At 41.8% G+C, this 14,829-nt stretch overlaps 2 protein-coding genes across 4 annotated transcripts in view; one reads left to right on the forward strand and one right to left on the reverse strand.

Annotated features, from left to right (window-relative positions):
- REEP3 (receptor accessory protein 3) overlaps nucleotides 1–4,150 on the reverse strand; it is a 103,602-nt gene extending 99,452 nt beyond the window's left edge. Inside the window, exon 1 of the mRNA XM_004049474.5 lies at nucleotides 3,934–4,150. Within this exon, the coding sequence (XP_004049522.1) occupies nucleotides 3,934–3,965 (32 nt within the window). The 5' untranslated portion in view covers nucleotides 3,966–4,150. The remainder of the gene's footprint in view (nucleotides 1–3,933) is intronic.
- The window catches only part of JMJD1C (jumonji domain containing 1C), a 348,302-nt gene continuing 336,883 nt past the window's right edge, over nucleotides 3,411–14,829 (forward strand). For all 3 annotated transcript variants that reach the window (XM_063710062.1, XM_031015682.3, XM_055353125.2), the window contains exon 1: nucleotides 3,411–3,773. The gene's annotated coding sequence lies outside the window, so the exon portion shown is untranslated. The remainder of the gene's footprint in view (nucleotides 3,774–14,829) is intronic.

Below are 14,829 nucleotides of genomic sequence, written 5' to 3' on the forward strand. Positions count from 1 at the left end.
GCCAAGATCGTGCCACTGCACTCTAGCCTGTACACCAAGAGAAAAACTCCGTCTCAAAAAAAAAAAAAAAAAGTAACTAATCTGTCAATCTTGCCTGTGATGTTAAAGTAAGCTGAGATTGAACAGACTGTAAGTAATGGAAAAATACTTTCATATCATCACAGAATGCTAAGGCTGGACAAAAGAGCTTGGCGGTTATCAGGTCCCTTTGCCTCTTCTAAGAAATAGAACCAAGGTCTATAATCAGCAAGAGACTGCCTCAGGGTCATTCAGCTGGTTAAGGTAACCAAAGCCAGTTCTGAATTCCAAGTTTCTTGATAACAATCCAGTGATATTTCTTCCTACACCATTTTACTCACTTCCCTCATAAAAAAGCTATCTATATATCTATTACGTTTTAAGTGCACACTCAATGCCAAGCACCACACTTCCACGTTTTAGTTAAACTAATTTAATCTTTCCAACAGTCTTTTTTTTTTTTTTTTGAGACAGAGTCTTGCTCTGTTGCCCAGGCTGGAGTGCAGTGGCACGATCTCAGCTCACTGCAACCTTTGCCTCCAGGGTTCAAGTGATTCTAATGCCTCAGCTTCCCTAGTAGCCAGGACTACAGGTGTGCGCCATCACGCCCGGCTAATTTTCTTTACAACAGTCTCGTGTGGTATTTATTATAATCACTTAAAGGCAAGAAGACTGAAGCTCAGAAGGGTTTAGCATGCTGCCCAAGACCACACAGCTGTAAACAGTGGTATCCAGGGCCAGGTGCGGTGGCTCATGGCTGTAATTCTAGCACTTAGCGAGGAAGGTGGGCGGATCACTAGAGGCTAGGAGTTCAAGGCCAGCCTGGCCAATATGGTGAAACCCTGTCTCTACTAAAAATACAAAAAAATTAGCCGGGTGTGGTGGCGTGCACCTGTAGTCCCAGCTACTTGGGAGGTTGAGTCATGAGACATGAGAATTGCTTGAACTGGGAGGTGGAGGTTGCAGTGAGTTGAGATCACACCACCGCACTCCAGCGTGGGCGACAGAGAGAGACTCTGTCTCAAAAAAGAAAAAAAAAAAAAAAGAGTGGTGTCCAGGGCTAATTTCTCTGGTGTTAAAGTGCAGGATCTTGGGATAAAGTGCTTCTACATACAGGGTGCTTTGGTTATGGAGGTTCCCTGCCCATGCTACCAGAGGTTCATGTTGAGAGAAGGGTCTGATCTTGCTCAGGAGGAGGTGGTTGTCTCAGTAGGTTAGAAAGAATCAAGTAAATTCTACCTCCTGGTGTGAAAAAGGTTTCCAAGTTTGTGTAGATCCTGTGATTGCTCTTTCATGTTTAGAGAGAGAAACTGAGTAAAGAGGAAAAATAGAATGATGTTTATATTCTCTACAAGTGTGCTTTCTAATGTGCTAATGTGTTCACGGCTCACAAAATAACAGTTCCTGACACTTGAGAAATACATTTCTTTTCATGACATTTTCTTCCTCACATTATTGCTCCCTGTCGTTAGCCTCAAACCTTACATTCTGTAGCTCAAGTACTCTAACTGCAGAGAGGCTTTAATCCCCTCTCTCCAGTTAGGGAGCCTCCTAAGGAGTCTCCTTGTCTTCCAGGTCTCCATTGCCAATCATTTCACAGAAGGGCAGAGAATCTTCCAAAGCAAAGGTGTTGCTGCCTTATAACATTTACCCCTTCTTTCTTGAAAACAGGCCCCAGGCTACCTTTCCAGCTTGCTTTTTCCCCACCCGAGTCCCTCACGCCCACTGTAACTAATCTGGGCTTTTCCTCCTCTGGGCTTTGGCTCACGCCAGTCCCTATATCTGGAATCCTTTCCTTTTTCATCTTTGGCTGCCTAGATTCTGTCCATTCTTTTTTGTTTTTTTTTTTGAGGCACAGTCTCACTCTGTGGCCCAGGCTGGAGTGCAGTGGCACGATCACGGCTCACTGCAGCCTTGACCTCCTGAATTTGAGCGATCCTCCCACCTCAGTCCCTGAGTAGCTGGGATTACAGGTGTGAGCTACTGTGACTAGCTAATTAAATTTTTCTTTTTTTGTGGAGACAAGGTCTCGCTATGTTGCCCAGGCTGGTCTCTAACTCTTGCGATCAAACAATCTTCCCTCCTTGGCCTCCCAAAGTGCTAGGATTACAGGTGTGAGCCACTCTACTGGGCCTATTCTTTAAGGCCCATGTGAAACGTAATCTCCCTTGCCTTTTCTGATTCTCCAACCAGATATCCCTTCCTTGTCCAACACTGGGTATTAGACTGGGTGTAACTTTTACAAGAGTTGACATTTGGACCTGTACTGCAGATATCTGTGCACCCAAACTGTCAATTCCCATGATCAACTACGTGTTACTGACCTTTGTGTTATAGGTAGCACGTAGAACAGACATTCATATTCATTGGCAATTATGAAAAACAAAAGTCTAAAAGTGCTTCACAATTTTCTGTCAGCTGAAGAACTGGTCAAAGAAATCCAGAGGCTTTTTTTTTTTTTTTTTGTAAAGTACAGCTTCTTAATAGGGCACTTGATTTTCTAGGTGTGGACACAACAGTTGATAGACATCTACTAGGTCAAGAAAAGTATGCCTGAATTAGATAAATGACAGACTCAAAAGAGAGGCCAGGAAAAGGCTGAAAAACAATCTGAAGGCATCTGTGGTATCCTTTTGTTTATATCTTGATTTTTAGTTTCGTACAGGGGAACACAGGAAGCTCTGAGGCTTTAAAACTAGAAACTTTGCGATTTAAACAAATGAAAAATTTTGAATGCTGTGCTGCAAATCTGATTAAATAGGGCTAGTAATTCACTTCCAAACAAAATAAACCCCAAACTCAGAAAATCTAGCTCCTTTTAACAAAAAGTCTGGTAATGTTATTTTTCCTAAATTCTAAAGCTTATCAGAGAAGCCTGCCCCCTCACATAAACATTTTTTCGTATACCTTTATGAAACCTTCTGAGATAGCACTACTACAGAGGTGAATAATGAATTCACAGGCCCTAGCTGTAACTACGTCATTGTTTACTTGGTGACTTTTTTTTTTAATCGGGGAGAGGGGTAAAATGGAGATGAGAGAAAATCAGTTTAAACTGTATTCAAATACATTTACACGATTACCACCACCAACTCAAGGAATTTTTTTCTTACAGACCTGTAGCACTTGTTGGTAGGAGAACAATGAAATGAACCCATAATTTGAACAAAGGCAACAGGCACCTGCAGCCTTTCAATCACTTAGCAAATATTTCCGCCGAGACAGGGCCGACCGAATTCGGGGATCTGGGCGAGCAGCCGGTGTCACCTTTCTCGGTAAGCTGCAAATCTTGGGAAAACTAGGACCCTTCCCAGGGATCCTGGGCTGGGAGCGGTCTCCGGTTTTTAGACAAATCTCTCCTCCTACCACACGTGACCGAATGGCAATCAGCCGCCAAGAGAGACACCGCAACGCATCAGCCGCGGGATACAAAGGCTCGGCACTGCCGTCGCATCCTCGGGAGGATCGCGGAGCCTCCCGCGCTCGGCGTCTGCGGAGCTTGCGCAGGGAGCAGCTGCGAGGCGCGCCGCTCCCGGGCCCGCAGGGCGGTGCCGCGCTGCGCGGGGAGCAGGAGCGGGGAGCGCGCGCCGCCTGCCCTGAGCGCCTGCCCACCCAGCGCCGCCGGAGCAGGGGCGCCGCACCGCACGCAGCCGAGCAGCGCCACAGCCGCCGCCGCCGCCGCCGCCGTCGCAGCCGCAGTCGCCGCAGCTAGGCCCTCGGCCGTTGCAGGGAGCTCCGCAGCGACGTGGACCAAGGTGAGGAAGCCGAGGGCTCCCCCAGACCCTCGGCAGGCCCGAGGCCGGGCTACCCCGTCCCCGCCCAGGCCCAGGCCTTCCCTTTCCTCTCGGCTCCTTCCCCTTCCCACAGCTCCCCTGGGCCTCGCGCCGGCTGCAGGGCGCAGTGAGAGGCACTTACACCACGGCTCTGGAGATCATCCAGGACACCATCTTCACGGGGGCTTGGGCCCCACGTCCGGGGCGGGTGGGCGCAGAGCGCTGCGGACCAGGCCGCCAACGGCAGGCCGCGCGCTTCGCCGGCTCCTCGCGCTCCCCGGGGCCGCGCTGGCGCCCTCGGGAGCCGGGCCCGGTGTGTGCGCGCGGCGGCCTGGGCTGCGCGGCGGTCGGTCCCCCGCCCGTCCCCGCCCGTCCCCGCCCGCCCCCGCCCGCCGGCCCGGCAGCCTAGCCGGCCAGCCCCGCCCCTGCGCTCCGCTGATAGGCGGCGGCGGCGGCGCGTTGGCCCGGGCCAGGGCCGGGGCCAGGCGGCCGGGCTCCAGGGCTGGGCTGGCGGGACCCTAGCCCGCGCTGGACGGCCTCGCTGCCGCGGCCTTGGCCCCTGCGCTCTAACCAACCTTACCCTCCTTAGCTCTTTGGGACGCCCACCTCGCGGCGAGAGTGGGGCAGGAGGCTGAGGAAGGGTACTGGAGGGTAGGGATTGGCAGTGCCTGTGTGAAAAGTGAGATATTCGTAGGAACTCGGTGTCCAATAAAACTCTCGACCAGGCCCTGGTTTTGGAGAGCCAAGACTTTGAGGTGTGCCTGGCCACATCCGGTATCCTCAGTGTTTACGGAGGCCCAGCACCAAAGGCGTCCTTATATTACCACATTTTAAAGGAAACGTCGAGAGGTTCTTGCATAGGCCTCCGTGTGTGCCACGAGTCTCGTGGTGCAATGCAGGGAGGGACAGAGGAGGATTTCATGTTTGCAGTAGTGGGTGCAGTGATACCACTGTTCTGGGCCTCTTAGGGCACCTTTTCATCAGAGCATCTGCAAAGACTGTTTACAGACACGAATCTCCATTATTTCCCTGAGGCCTGCCAGATGTTCAAAGTAAAGGCTGGGTCTAGGATTCCTGACCTGTCTTAAGATTTACAACTATATTACAGCTGTAAGATTTACAACTGTATTTTTTGGAGGTTGGGTTACTGCTTACATCTTGCTGTTCTTGCAAATATCATTTCAAGGGTAGACTTTTAAAACTTTTTTTTTTTTTTGGTGACAGTACCAAATTGAGAAAATGATCTTAAAGTTTAGATATTTTTATTTTTTCCAGTTAAGACGATAGTAAAAGATAATTCTAGTATTCAGATAGTGCGAAGAATAAAATATGAAATGTAGGCTTGGAGCCTTTAATTAAAGTCCTAGAAAATATGATGGCTTTTGTGACCATACTGTAATTTTGTCTTCTTGTTCCTCAGTTTCCCTGTGATAAAAAGGGGATAATAATACTGTAGTCTGTCTCTTGCCTTTCAAGGGTGATGCGAGGCACTGCTAAATAATATGTTTAGGAAATACTCTGACTTGCATGGAAGACAATCAAAGGACACAACAGATTATCCTAAATTATTTTCAGTTCTCAGTCAATAAATTGGGTAATATTTCATTATTTAAGAAACAAGCTCAGAAGCTACTTTCTACTCTTGAGTTAGGTTCTTTTCGCTTTTTAATTCATGTCAAGACTTTTTATTTCAGGAATTTGAGTAATAATTTGCATTTACTCTGAATCTTTTATTTTTGGCCATTATTCAGCATTATTTGAGGATCAGGTGTGCTGCATAAGCACCAGTTTTTTGGCGAACTCTCGTTCAATAAAACTCAAATGAATTTGAATATCATTCAGATCCCTTCATGAAAGGTCCTGAAATAGCTTTACAGCCTTTACTTTTACTACTTTCACCCCCAACTCCTAATGTACCCGTTCCCTACCTCTCTTCTCTCAGCCGACCTGTATTTTCATGCTCAGTGCTTTTGCCCAGATTTTGTTTTTCCCTTAACACTTTGCTCCCCATTCTGTACCTATCAGAACTCTCATTTTTCAGTGGCCTATGCCATGAAGACATCCTTGGTTTTCCTCAGGGACAATTATTCCTAATTTTGTCTGTGCTCTCATAATTTATTACTTGAATTTCTATTTCTTATCTGTGTCATTCTGCCTCTACCATGTCTAATGTACTGAATGGTAAAATGTTTGAGAACAGACATGGTGTATTAGATTTCTTTGTGTTTTCCAACTATCTAGCCTCAGATAGAGTAAACGTCCAATAAAAATTTGAATAATGTTTGTGAAATACAGTCACTCTTTAGGCATCAGATTTAAAAAATTTCAGCCAAGTACATTGGAAGTCTCTTAAAAATGTCTTTCTTGCCTTTTTACTTTGGAGGTCATCATTGTGAATATTAATTATTTCAGCTAATCCTAGTACATTAATGCCTTCAGGGGTTGCTGAGATAGGTAGGATGGCTGGCTGCTCTCTGAAATGTCCCTAGACTGCTCTGCGTTAAGTTTCATTTTGTATGCTTATTATATCTTCTGCCTCTTCCACATTTAGATTACTTTTTGCTGCTTTCTTTCTATTTACCTGGAACAGTGCCTTTTTTCACATCTCAATAGGCCATGGGTTGGAAACCACCTACCATGTGCTATACACGTGTCATTGAGTCATTCTGACAACTTAAAAAGCCAGATAGCGTTTATTCCCTTTTGGTACCATGGAAAGTGAGGTTTAGAGAAGTTAACTCAACTGGCGGGTGACCACATAGGTCATTGGTAACAGAACTGGAGATCTAATTCATGCTTCCCAAGCTTGTTTACATTATACTGGGATAGATAGCGGAACTGTGTTTAAGGCGGTGGGTCCAGCTTGGTGTTGCCCTCCAAGGGGAAACTGGAAGGCATTTTTTAGATTGTTGTAATGATTGGAGCTAACAACTTGCATTTGTTGAGTGAAGGCTAGAGAGTTGTGGGACAGTCTTGAACAAAGTGTCCCCATGTCTTGCATGATTTAAGAATATCTGCCTGACTTTCATGTAGTATTTGTAATTATCAAAGCCTGGAACCTCCATCTTGCATCATGATTTTAACTGAGACTGAATTTTAACTGAGTCTGTTTCCACATGCAACGGTTATGTGAATTGAAGGAAGATTGTTTTGTTCACAACTTGACCAAGAATTGTTTACAGTTTTGGAAAATTGTATCACAAACAGCTCTGCATTCATAGATATATTCAGCTACTAGTTACTTCTTTAAGTCTTCTAGTGTAGTTTTGCCCCACGTCGAAATATATGTTATTATAAATCATTTTCATGTCTCTTTTCCACTCTTATTTAGGGTATATGGATTTGTTTGAAATTGTAGGAATATTGTTATTTTGTTTCAGGGTGGTAAAGCAGAAGTTGGAAAATATTTTATGCAAGGGGCACATTGAATCTGATGTGGTTGAGAACTGTTGATCTAAAGTAAGAGTAACTTCATCTGAGGAGAGTCTCTCATGAAAAGTGCCCAGATTTTAGTGGAGGGTGTTTATAATTTCTGTGTATTGGACTGTGTCTCAGATACACAGAAATCTGCCAAATTTATTAGCAGATAGTTGAGATTTGCTAAGAAATAAGTGGCCATTATGCTGGATGCGGTGGCTCATGCCTGTAATCCCAGCACTTTGGGAGGCCGACAAGGGCAGATCACTTGAGGCCAAGAGTTCGAGGCCAGCCTGGCCAATGTGGCAAGACCTCATCTCTACTAAAAATACAAAAATTAGCTGGGCATGATGGTGCACACCTCTAATCCCAGCTACTTGGCAGGCTGAGGCAGGAGAATCACCTGAACCTGGGAGGCGGAGGTTGCATTGAGCTGAGATTGCACCACTGCACTCCAGCTTGGGTGACAGAGTGAGACTCTGTCTCAAAAAAAAAAAAAAAAAAAAATTGGCCATTAGATAAGTACTTCACTGTATAAGATAAGGTGCTAGGGGCACTGGGAGAAAAGGAAATATAGTACCTCTGCCTAGAAGCTTTTATACTGTGGTCTCTTGGAGTGCTTGAAATCATTTCTTATATAGAAGATATGATTTCTTTAAGTACTGAACTTAATTTTGATTTTATACATATATCACTAATATTCATACATTGTGCTATATAAAGCGCATCCTTCATTGTGTTCTGCAAAGACACTTTTCTTCTCTGAGGAAGGCAATGTATTTAGGGCAAAGGACATTCTCACGGGAGACCTAGTTCTACTACCGGTAATGGGATGTTTGGTAAATCACACTGTATGTTTCCTGTTGAATATGGGGATGATACTGTTATGAAGATAAAAAATAAGAGGCTTTAAAATCTAAGGGTAATTAGACTGTTAAAAGCATTGGTTTCCCTTTTAAATATTAGTTTTCCTAGGAGATATGTGGAATGTGCATCTTCTGCATGTTAAAAGAGTTCATTTATTAGCAGAGCAACAGAGACTAGGAAAGTACCTAGGAGAGCAGGTAGTGAGAGCAGAATTAGAGGGTACAAAGATAATATCTGATCCCTGTAATTATTAATGAGAATGCTAATGAGACTGAATACTAGGTCACCTTCGCATTTCTATTAAGAGAGCATTTTCAGTGGCTAAAAAATATATTTATTTGGAGAAAGGCTAAAATTACTAAATGAGTCTGTCTTTCATAGTTGTTTAGAAAATAGGGGGAGAGAGAGGGTCTTAAGAAGACTGACATAACAGAAGAAAGCTGTTCTTTTTCTGTCTGCTGCTAGATGGATACCTCTTTTCTCTCAGGCAGTCTGCTTATGGAATTATGGTTACAACAGAGGTTCAGTTTGGCTTCAGAGATTGAAATTGAATGATAATGAAATGATACTGAAAATACAATGATCAGATAGCAATAGAATAAAAAGATTAGGTTTTGATTAAGTATTCACTATAGGTATTGGTAGAAAAAGATGGTGACTAGCTGACAACACAAAAAGTAAAATACATCTGTGATGGCCGGATCTGAGAAACTCACACAGTAAGAAATTGACATTATCTGAGATTCTTATACATTTCCAGTAGTAGCCTTAACTATAACAATTAAGGATTTAGACAGAAGCTTTTGTTTTTCCTTCATGGTAAAATATGGTTTTGTGTTTGACCATGTTAAGTGGCAGAGAAACATCTAGTTTAAGACAATTGAGGTACTTTTACTATTTATTTAAAATAGAATAGATTAAATCAGGGTTTTAAGCTCAAGATAGACTTATGATTCCAGGTATTCAGGTGCACATGGGGTTGTGGTATAATTTGCCAAATCTGAAATATTTGATAATGACATCATGTCTAGTAAGCACAATTTCAACAAATTTCTGTTGATGTTTTGAGTGATAATTCAAAGCACGTGGAATAAATTTAAAAGGGAACACTGAAAAATTAGTCTTTTTTTCTTCCCTGTTTCCAGCTACTCAGTTCATTTCACAGGCAGTCTCTGTTCCCAGGTTTTTTTTTTTTCTCAAAGTCCAGAAACATACCCAATTATTAATAGATATTTGGTCTAAGATAAAGACAGCATTTTATGGTTTTTGGAACACGATGGAATTATTCAGTAAACGATGTGACAACCAGCCAGCCATTTAATAAAAACTGAAGAAAAAAAATTCTGATAGGAAATGGAAAAACTGAAAGTACCATAAAAGTACAAAAAAATAGATAAAGGTATTATATTCTTGATAGCAGGAGGACCTTTCTGTCATAAAATCAGAAACTGTAATCATAGATTTGAGTATACAAGAATTGAAACTCCTGTGCCTCCAAAACCAATATAAACAAGATTAAAAGACAGATGACAAACTAGGAAAAAATTTGTAAATCTGACAGAGGGTTTATTGTCTGATTTTTGGGTATATATCTTCATATACAAAGCACTCTTAAAAACTATTAAGTAATCTCTGAAGACTTCCAATTTCCAGTGTAGCATGTAAGGAGCTCAGTAATTGCCAGTTGGTCCTGACAACAAATAAATAACTGAACAAAATGAAGAATAGACAACACTTCTTAGATTCCTCAGATAAGTGAAGTCACAGGGCAAATCACATCCTCCAAAACTGGAGAGACAGACAGCTGGATACAGAGAATCACAACTACTGAAGCAGAAACCGAGGATCAGAAACCCCTGAGGGAACCAGGGTAGGAAAACCTGAGCTGTAATTGAGGAGTTGCTGGAGGCTCAGTGTGGACAAGTCTGAGACCTAAAAGCTCCAGGGAGAGCCAGTCCTAAGGAAGCCCCCATAGTTTTGTGAGATTTACTTCCTGGAGCTCTACCAGGTCCTCACAGTAAATATTTGAGAAAAATCCTCTTACGCTGTCAGCTGGAGAAGGGAGAAGTGAAACATTTTGAAATACACCAAGGTATTCTGTTCTTAACAAGGCCTGCCCTCAGGAGAAATTATTTCTCTTAGAACCAAACCTAACTGGGGAATGGGAAAAATGCAGCTCCAGTCAACTCTAGCCCTCCACATGGAGAAAAGGAAATTCCTAACTCCACCTCCCTCTAGACTTCCAGATGGGGGAAGGGAAATAACTTCAGCCCTCTCCAGCCACCCTGTTCCATTTGAAGGGAGGAAAAAACCTGAGAAATGCTGGTGGAAGGTCACAGTCTAGAGGCACGGGCTCACCAGAGGACTGAGACCTAATCCTAGGCCTATAGAATGCTTCTCCTCCCCCATCACCCTAGTACTGCATTACAAAACACCTGTTTACTGTAGGCTTTTTAAAAAAAAATACTTAGTATTGTTATGTCCACCTTTAACAAAAAATTACAGGCATACTAAAAGGCAAAAAAAACCTGTAGTTTGAGGAGACCAAACCAAACATCAGAACCATAGCTAAATATGGCAGGAATGTTGGAAATATCAGACCAGAAATTTTTTTACGTATTTTTACTTTTTTTTTAAACTTTTATTTTAGATTCTGGGGTACATGTGTGTGGTCTGTTACCTAGGTATGTTGCATGATGCTGAGGTTTAGAGTCTGAATGGTCCCATCACCCAGGTACTGACCTTAGTATCCCACAGTTTTTCATCCCTTCCACCCCCTCCCTCCCTCCTCTAGTAGTCTCCAGTGTCTATTGTTGCCATCATTATGTCAGTGAGTACCCAGTGTTTAGCTCCCACTTATAAGTTAGGGCATGCAGTATTTGGTTTTCTGTTCCTACCTTAATTTGCTTAGGATAATGACCTCCAACTCCATCCATGTTGCTGCAAAAGGACATGATTTCATTCTTTGTTATGTCTGCATAGTATTCCATGGTGTGTGTGTACCACATTTTCTTTGTCCAATCCCGTTGATGGGCACCTAGGTTAATTCCATGTGTTTGCTATTGTGAATAGTGCTGTGATGAATATGTGAGTGCATGTGTCTTTTTGGTACAACGGTTTTTCTTTTGGTTGTATACCTGGTAATGGGATTGCTGGGTCGAGTGGTAGTTCTTTTAAAGTTCTTTCAGAAATGTCCAGACTGCTTTCCACAGTGGCTGAAGTAATTTACATTCCCACCAATAATGTATAAAGGTTTCCTTTTCTCTGTAGCCTTGCCAACATCTGTTGTTTTTTGACTTTTTAGTAATAGCCACTCTGACTGATGTGAGATGATAACTCATTGGGATTTTGATTTGCATTTCTCTGATAATTAGTGATGTTGAGCCTCTTTTTTCATATGTTTGTTGGCTGCTTGTATGTCTTCTTTTGAGAAGTGTCTGTTCATGTGATTTTGCCCATTTTTAAATGGGGTTATTTTATTTTATTTTATTTTATCTTTTGAGCTAGAGTCTTGCCCTGCCGCCCAGCCTGGAGCGCAGTGGCACGATCTCGGCTCACTGCACGCTCCACCTCCCGGGTTCACGCCGTTCTCCTGCCTCAGCCTCCGGAGAAGCTGGGACTGCAGGCTCCCGCCAACACGCCCGGCTAATTTTTTTGTATTTTTAGTAGAGACGGGGTTTCCCTGTGTTAGCCAGGATGGTCTCGATCTCCTGACCTCATGATCCACCTGTCTCGGCCTCCCAAAGTGCTGGGATTACAGGCATGAGCCACCATGCCTGGCCTAAATGGGGCTATTTTTTGCTTCAGTTGTTTAAGTTCATTATCAATTCTGGATATGAAACCTTTGTCAGATACATGGTTTGTGAATACTTTCTCCCATTCTGTAGGTTGTCTGTTTTCTAACTTGATAGTTTCTTCTGCTATACAAAAGCTCTTTAGTTTAATTAGATCTCAATTGTCAATTTTTGTTTTTGTTGCAGTTGCCTTTGAGGACTTAGTCATAGAGTCTTTCCCAAGGTGCCAGTGCCCAGAGTGGTGTTTCCTAGGTTTTCTTCTAGGATTCTTATAGTTTGAGGTCTTACATTGAAGTCTTAAATCCATCTTGAGTTAATTTTTGTATGTGGTAAAGGTAGGCATCCAGTTTCATTCTCCTGCAAGTGGCTTGGCAGCTATCCCAGCACCATTTATTGAATAGGGAATCCTTTCCCCATTGCTTATTTTTGTTGACTTTGCCAAAGATTAGATGGCTGTAGGTATGTGGCTTTATTTCTAGGCTACGAATTAAAAAAAATATAGGATTAACATGCAAAAGGCTTTAAAGGAAAAAGTAGACAATATGCAAGAATAGATGGATAATGTAAGCAGAGAGATGGAAATTTTAAGAAAGAATAAAAAATAGTAAAAAATATTGTAACAAATGAAGAATTTCATTGATAGGCTCATTAGTATACTGGACTTTTAAAAATCTCTGAGCTTGAGGATATTACAAAAAGCTTCCAAAACTGAAAAGCAAGAAGAAAAATGACAGAGAAAAACTCCCTCAGAACAGAATGTCCAAGAACTGTGAGACAGCTGCCAAAGGTGCAAAATATACATAAGGAAATACCAAAGCAGCAGAAAAAAAGAAAGGAACAGAAGCAATATTTTAAGTAATAACTGAGAATTCCCCCAAATGAGTGTCAGATATCAAACTACAGATCCAGGAAGCTCAGAGAGCACCAAAGATGATAAGTGCCAAAAATCTACACTTAGCCACACCATATTCAAACTTCAGAAAATCAAAGGTAAAGAAACCATCTTGAAAGAGGCCAGGGAGGAAAAATACCTTACCTATAGAGAAACTAAGATAAAAATTACATCCAACTTCTCAGAAATCATGCAAGCAAGAAGAGAATAGTGAAATATTTAGTGTTGAGAGAAAGAAGCCCACCACCTAGAATTTTATATCCTGCCATGTTGTGTTACCCTTCCAAAGTGAAGGAAGAATAAAGACTTACTCAAAGTGAAAATTGAGGGAATTTGTTGCAAATCCGATTTGTAAGAAATATGTATAAAAGACTTAAAGCAAAAATTGAGGGAATTTATTGCAAATCTGATTTGTAAGAAATATGTAAAAAAATTCAGAGAGAAGGAAAATAATATAGGTCAGAAGCTTGAATCTTAAAAACTTTTATATTCCTTGTTCATAATTGATCTGACAGATAACAGTTTGTTAAAATAATAATAGTGACCATGTATTCGATTATGCTTCTGTGGGTTTGTATATGTGTGTGTATCTATACATGGTACTTAGGTATAAGTGAAATGAATGACAGCAATGATGCAACAGATGAAAGAGTGAATTTAGGAATATTTGGTTATTATAAGGTACTTGGACTGCTTATGAAGTGGTATAGCATTGTGTGAGAGTGGACTTGAATGAGTTGTAAGTGTTTATTGCAAACTCCAGGGAAACCGCTGAGAGAAGTAAAAATTGAAAAAGAAGAAGGGGAAGGAGAAGGAAGGGAAAGATGAGAACAGTTATTCCTCAGTATACATGGGCAATTGGTTCCAGGGCTCCTTGAGTATACCAAAATCCTCACATACTCAAGTCATGCAGATGGCCCTGTTGAACTTGTGTATACAAAACGTTGGTGCTACATATATGTAGTTTTCACATTCCACAAATACTGTATTTTTTTTTTTTTTTTGAGATGGAGTCTTGCTCTGTCACCCAGGCTGGAGTGCAGTGGTGCGATCTCAGCACTCACTGCATCTTCTGCCTCCTTGGTTCAAGCAACTCAATTCTCCTGCCTCAGCCTCCGGAGTCACTGGGATTACAGGCGCCTGCCACTGCGCCCGGCTAATTTTTGTATTTTTAGTAGAGACGGGATTTCAACATGTTGGCCAGGCTGGTCTCAAACTCCTGACCTCGTGATCCACCAGCCTTGGCCTCCCAAAGTGCTGGGATTACAGACGTGAGCCACCACGCCTAGCCAAATACTGTATTTTCTATCTGCTTTTAGTTAAAAGACATCTGCATATAAGAGGACCCATGCAGTTCAAACCCATGTTGTTTAAGGGTCAACTGTATAATCAATATGCCAAGAAAAGGGAGAAAATGAAATCATATAATGTGCTCAATTAAAACCACAAAAGGCAGAAAAAGTGTAAAAGACGGAAATAGGAACAAAGAACAGGGACCACACACAGAAACCTGTAATAAATATGATAGATACTAGTCCAGACTATATCAATAATCACTGTGGTTAAATATACCAATTAAAAGACAGAGATTAGTAGAGTGAATTAAAAAGCAAGACCCAACTATATGTTATCAACTAGAAACCCACTTTAAATTTAAAGACACAAAGATTAAAAGTAAAGGAATGGAGAAAGATATATCATGCTAACATTAACCAAAATAAACAGGGTAGCTATATTAATAGTAGACTTCAGAGCACTGTATGTTATCAGGGATAAATAGGACGTAATGACAAAGGGATAAGTAATCCAAGAAGATACAACAATTCTTAATATCTATATGCCTAACAACAAAGCATCAGAATATGTGAGGCAAAAACTGATAGAACTACAATGAGAAATATATGAATGTACTATTATAATTGGACACTTTAACACTCCTGTATCAGAAATTGACAACTCCAGTAGACAAAAAATCAATAAGGACATAGTTGAAGTTGATAGCAGTATCAATCAACTGGGTATAATTGACATCTATAGACTACTTCACCAAATAACAGCAGATTACACA

The sequence above is a fragment of the Gorilla gorilla genome, chromosome 8, assembly GCF_029281585.2.
Source record: "Gorilla gorilla gorilla isolate KB3781 chromosome 8, NHGRI_mGorGor1-v2.1_pri, whole genome shotgun sequence".
Taxonomy (NCBI): domain Eukaryota; kingdom Metazoa; phylum Chordata; class Mammalia; order Primates; family Hominidae; genus Gorilla; species Gorilla gorilla.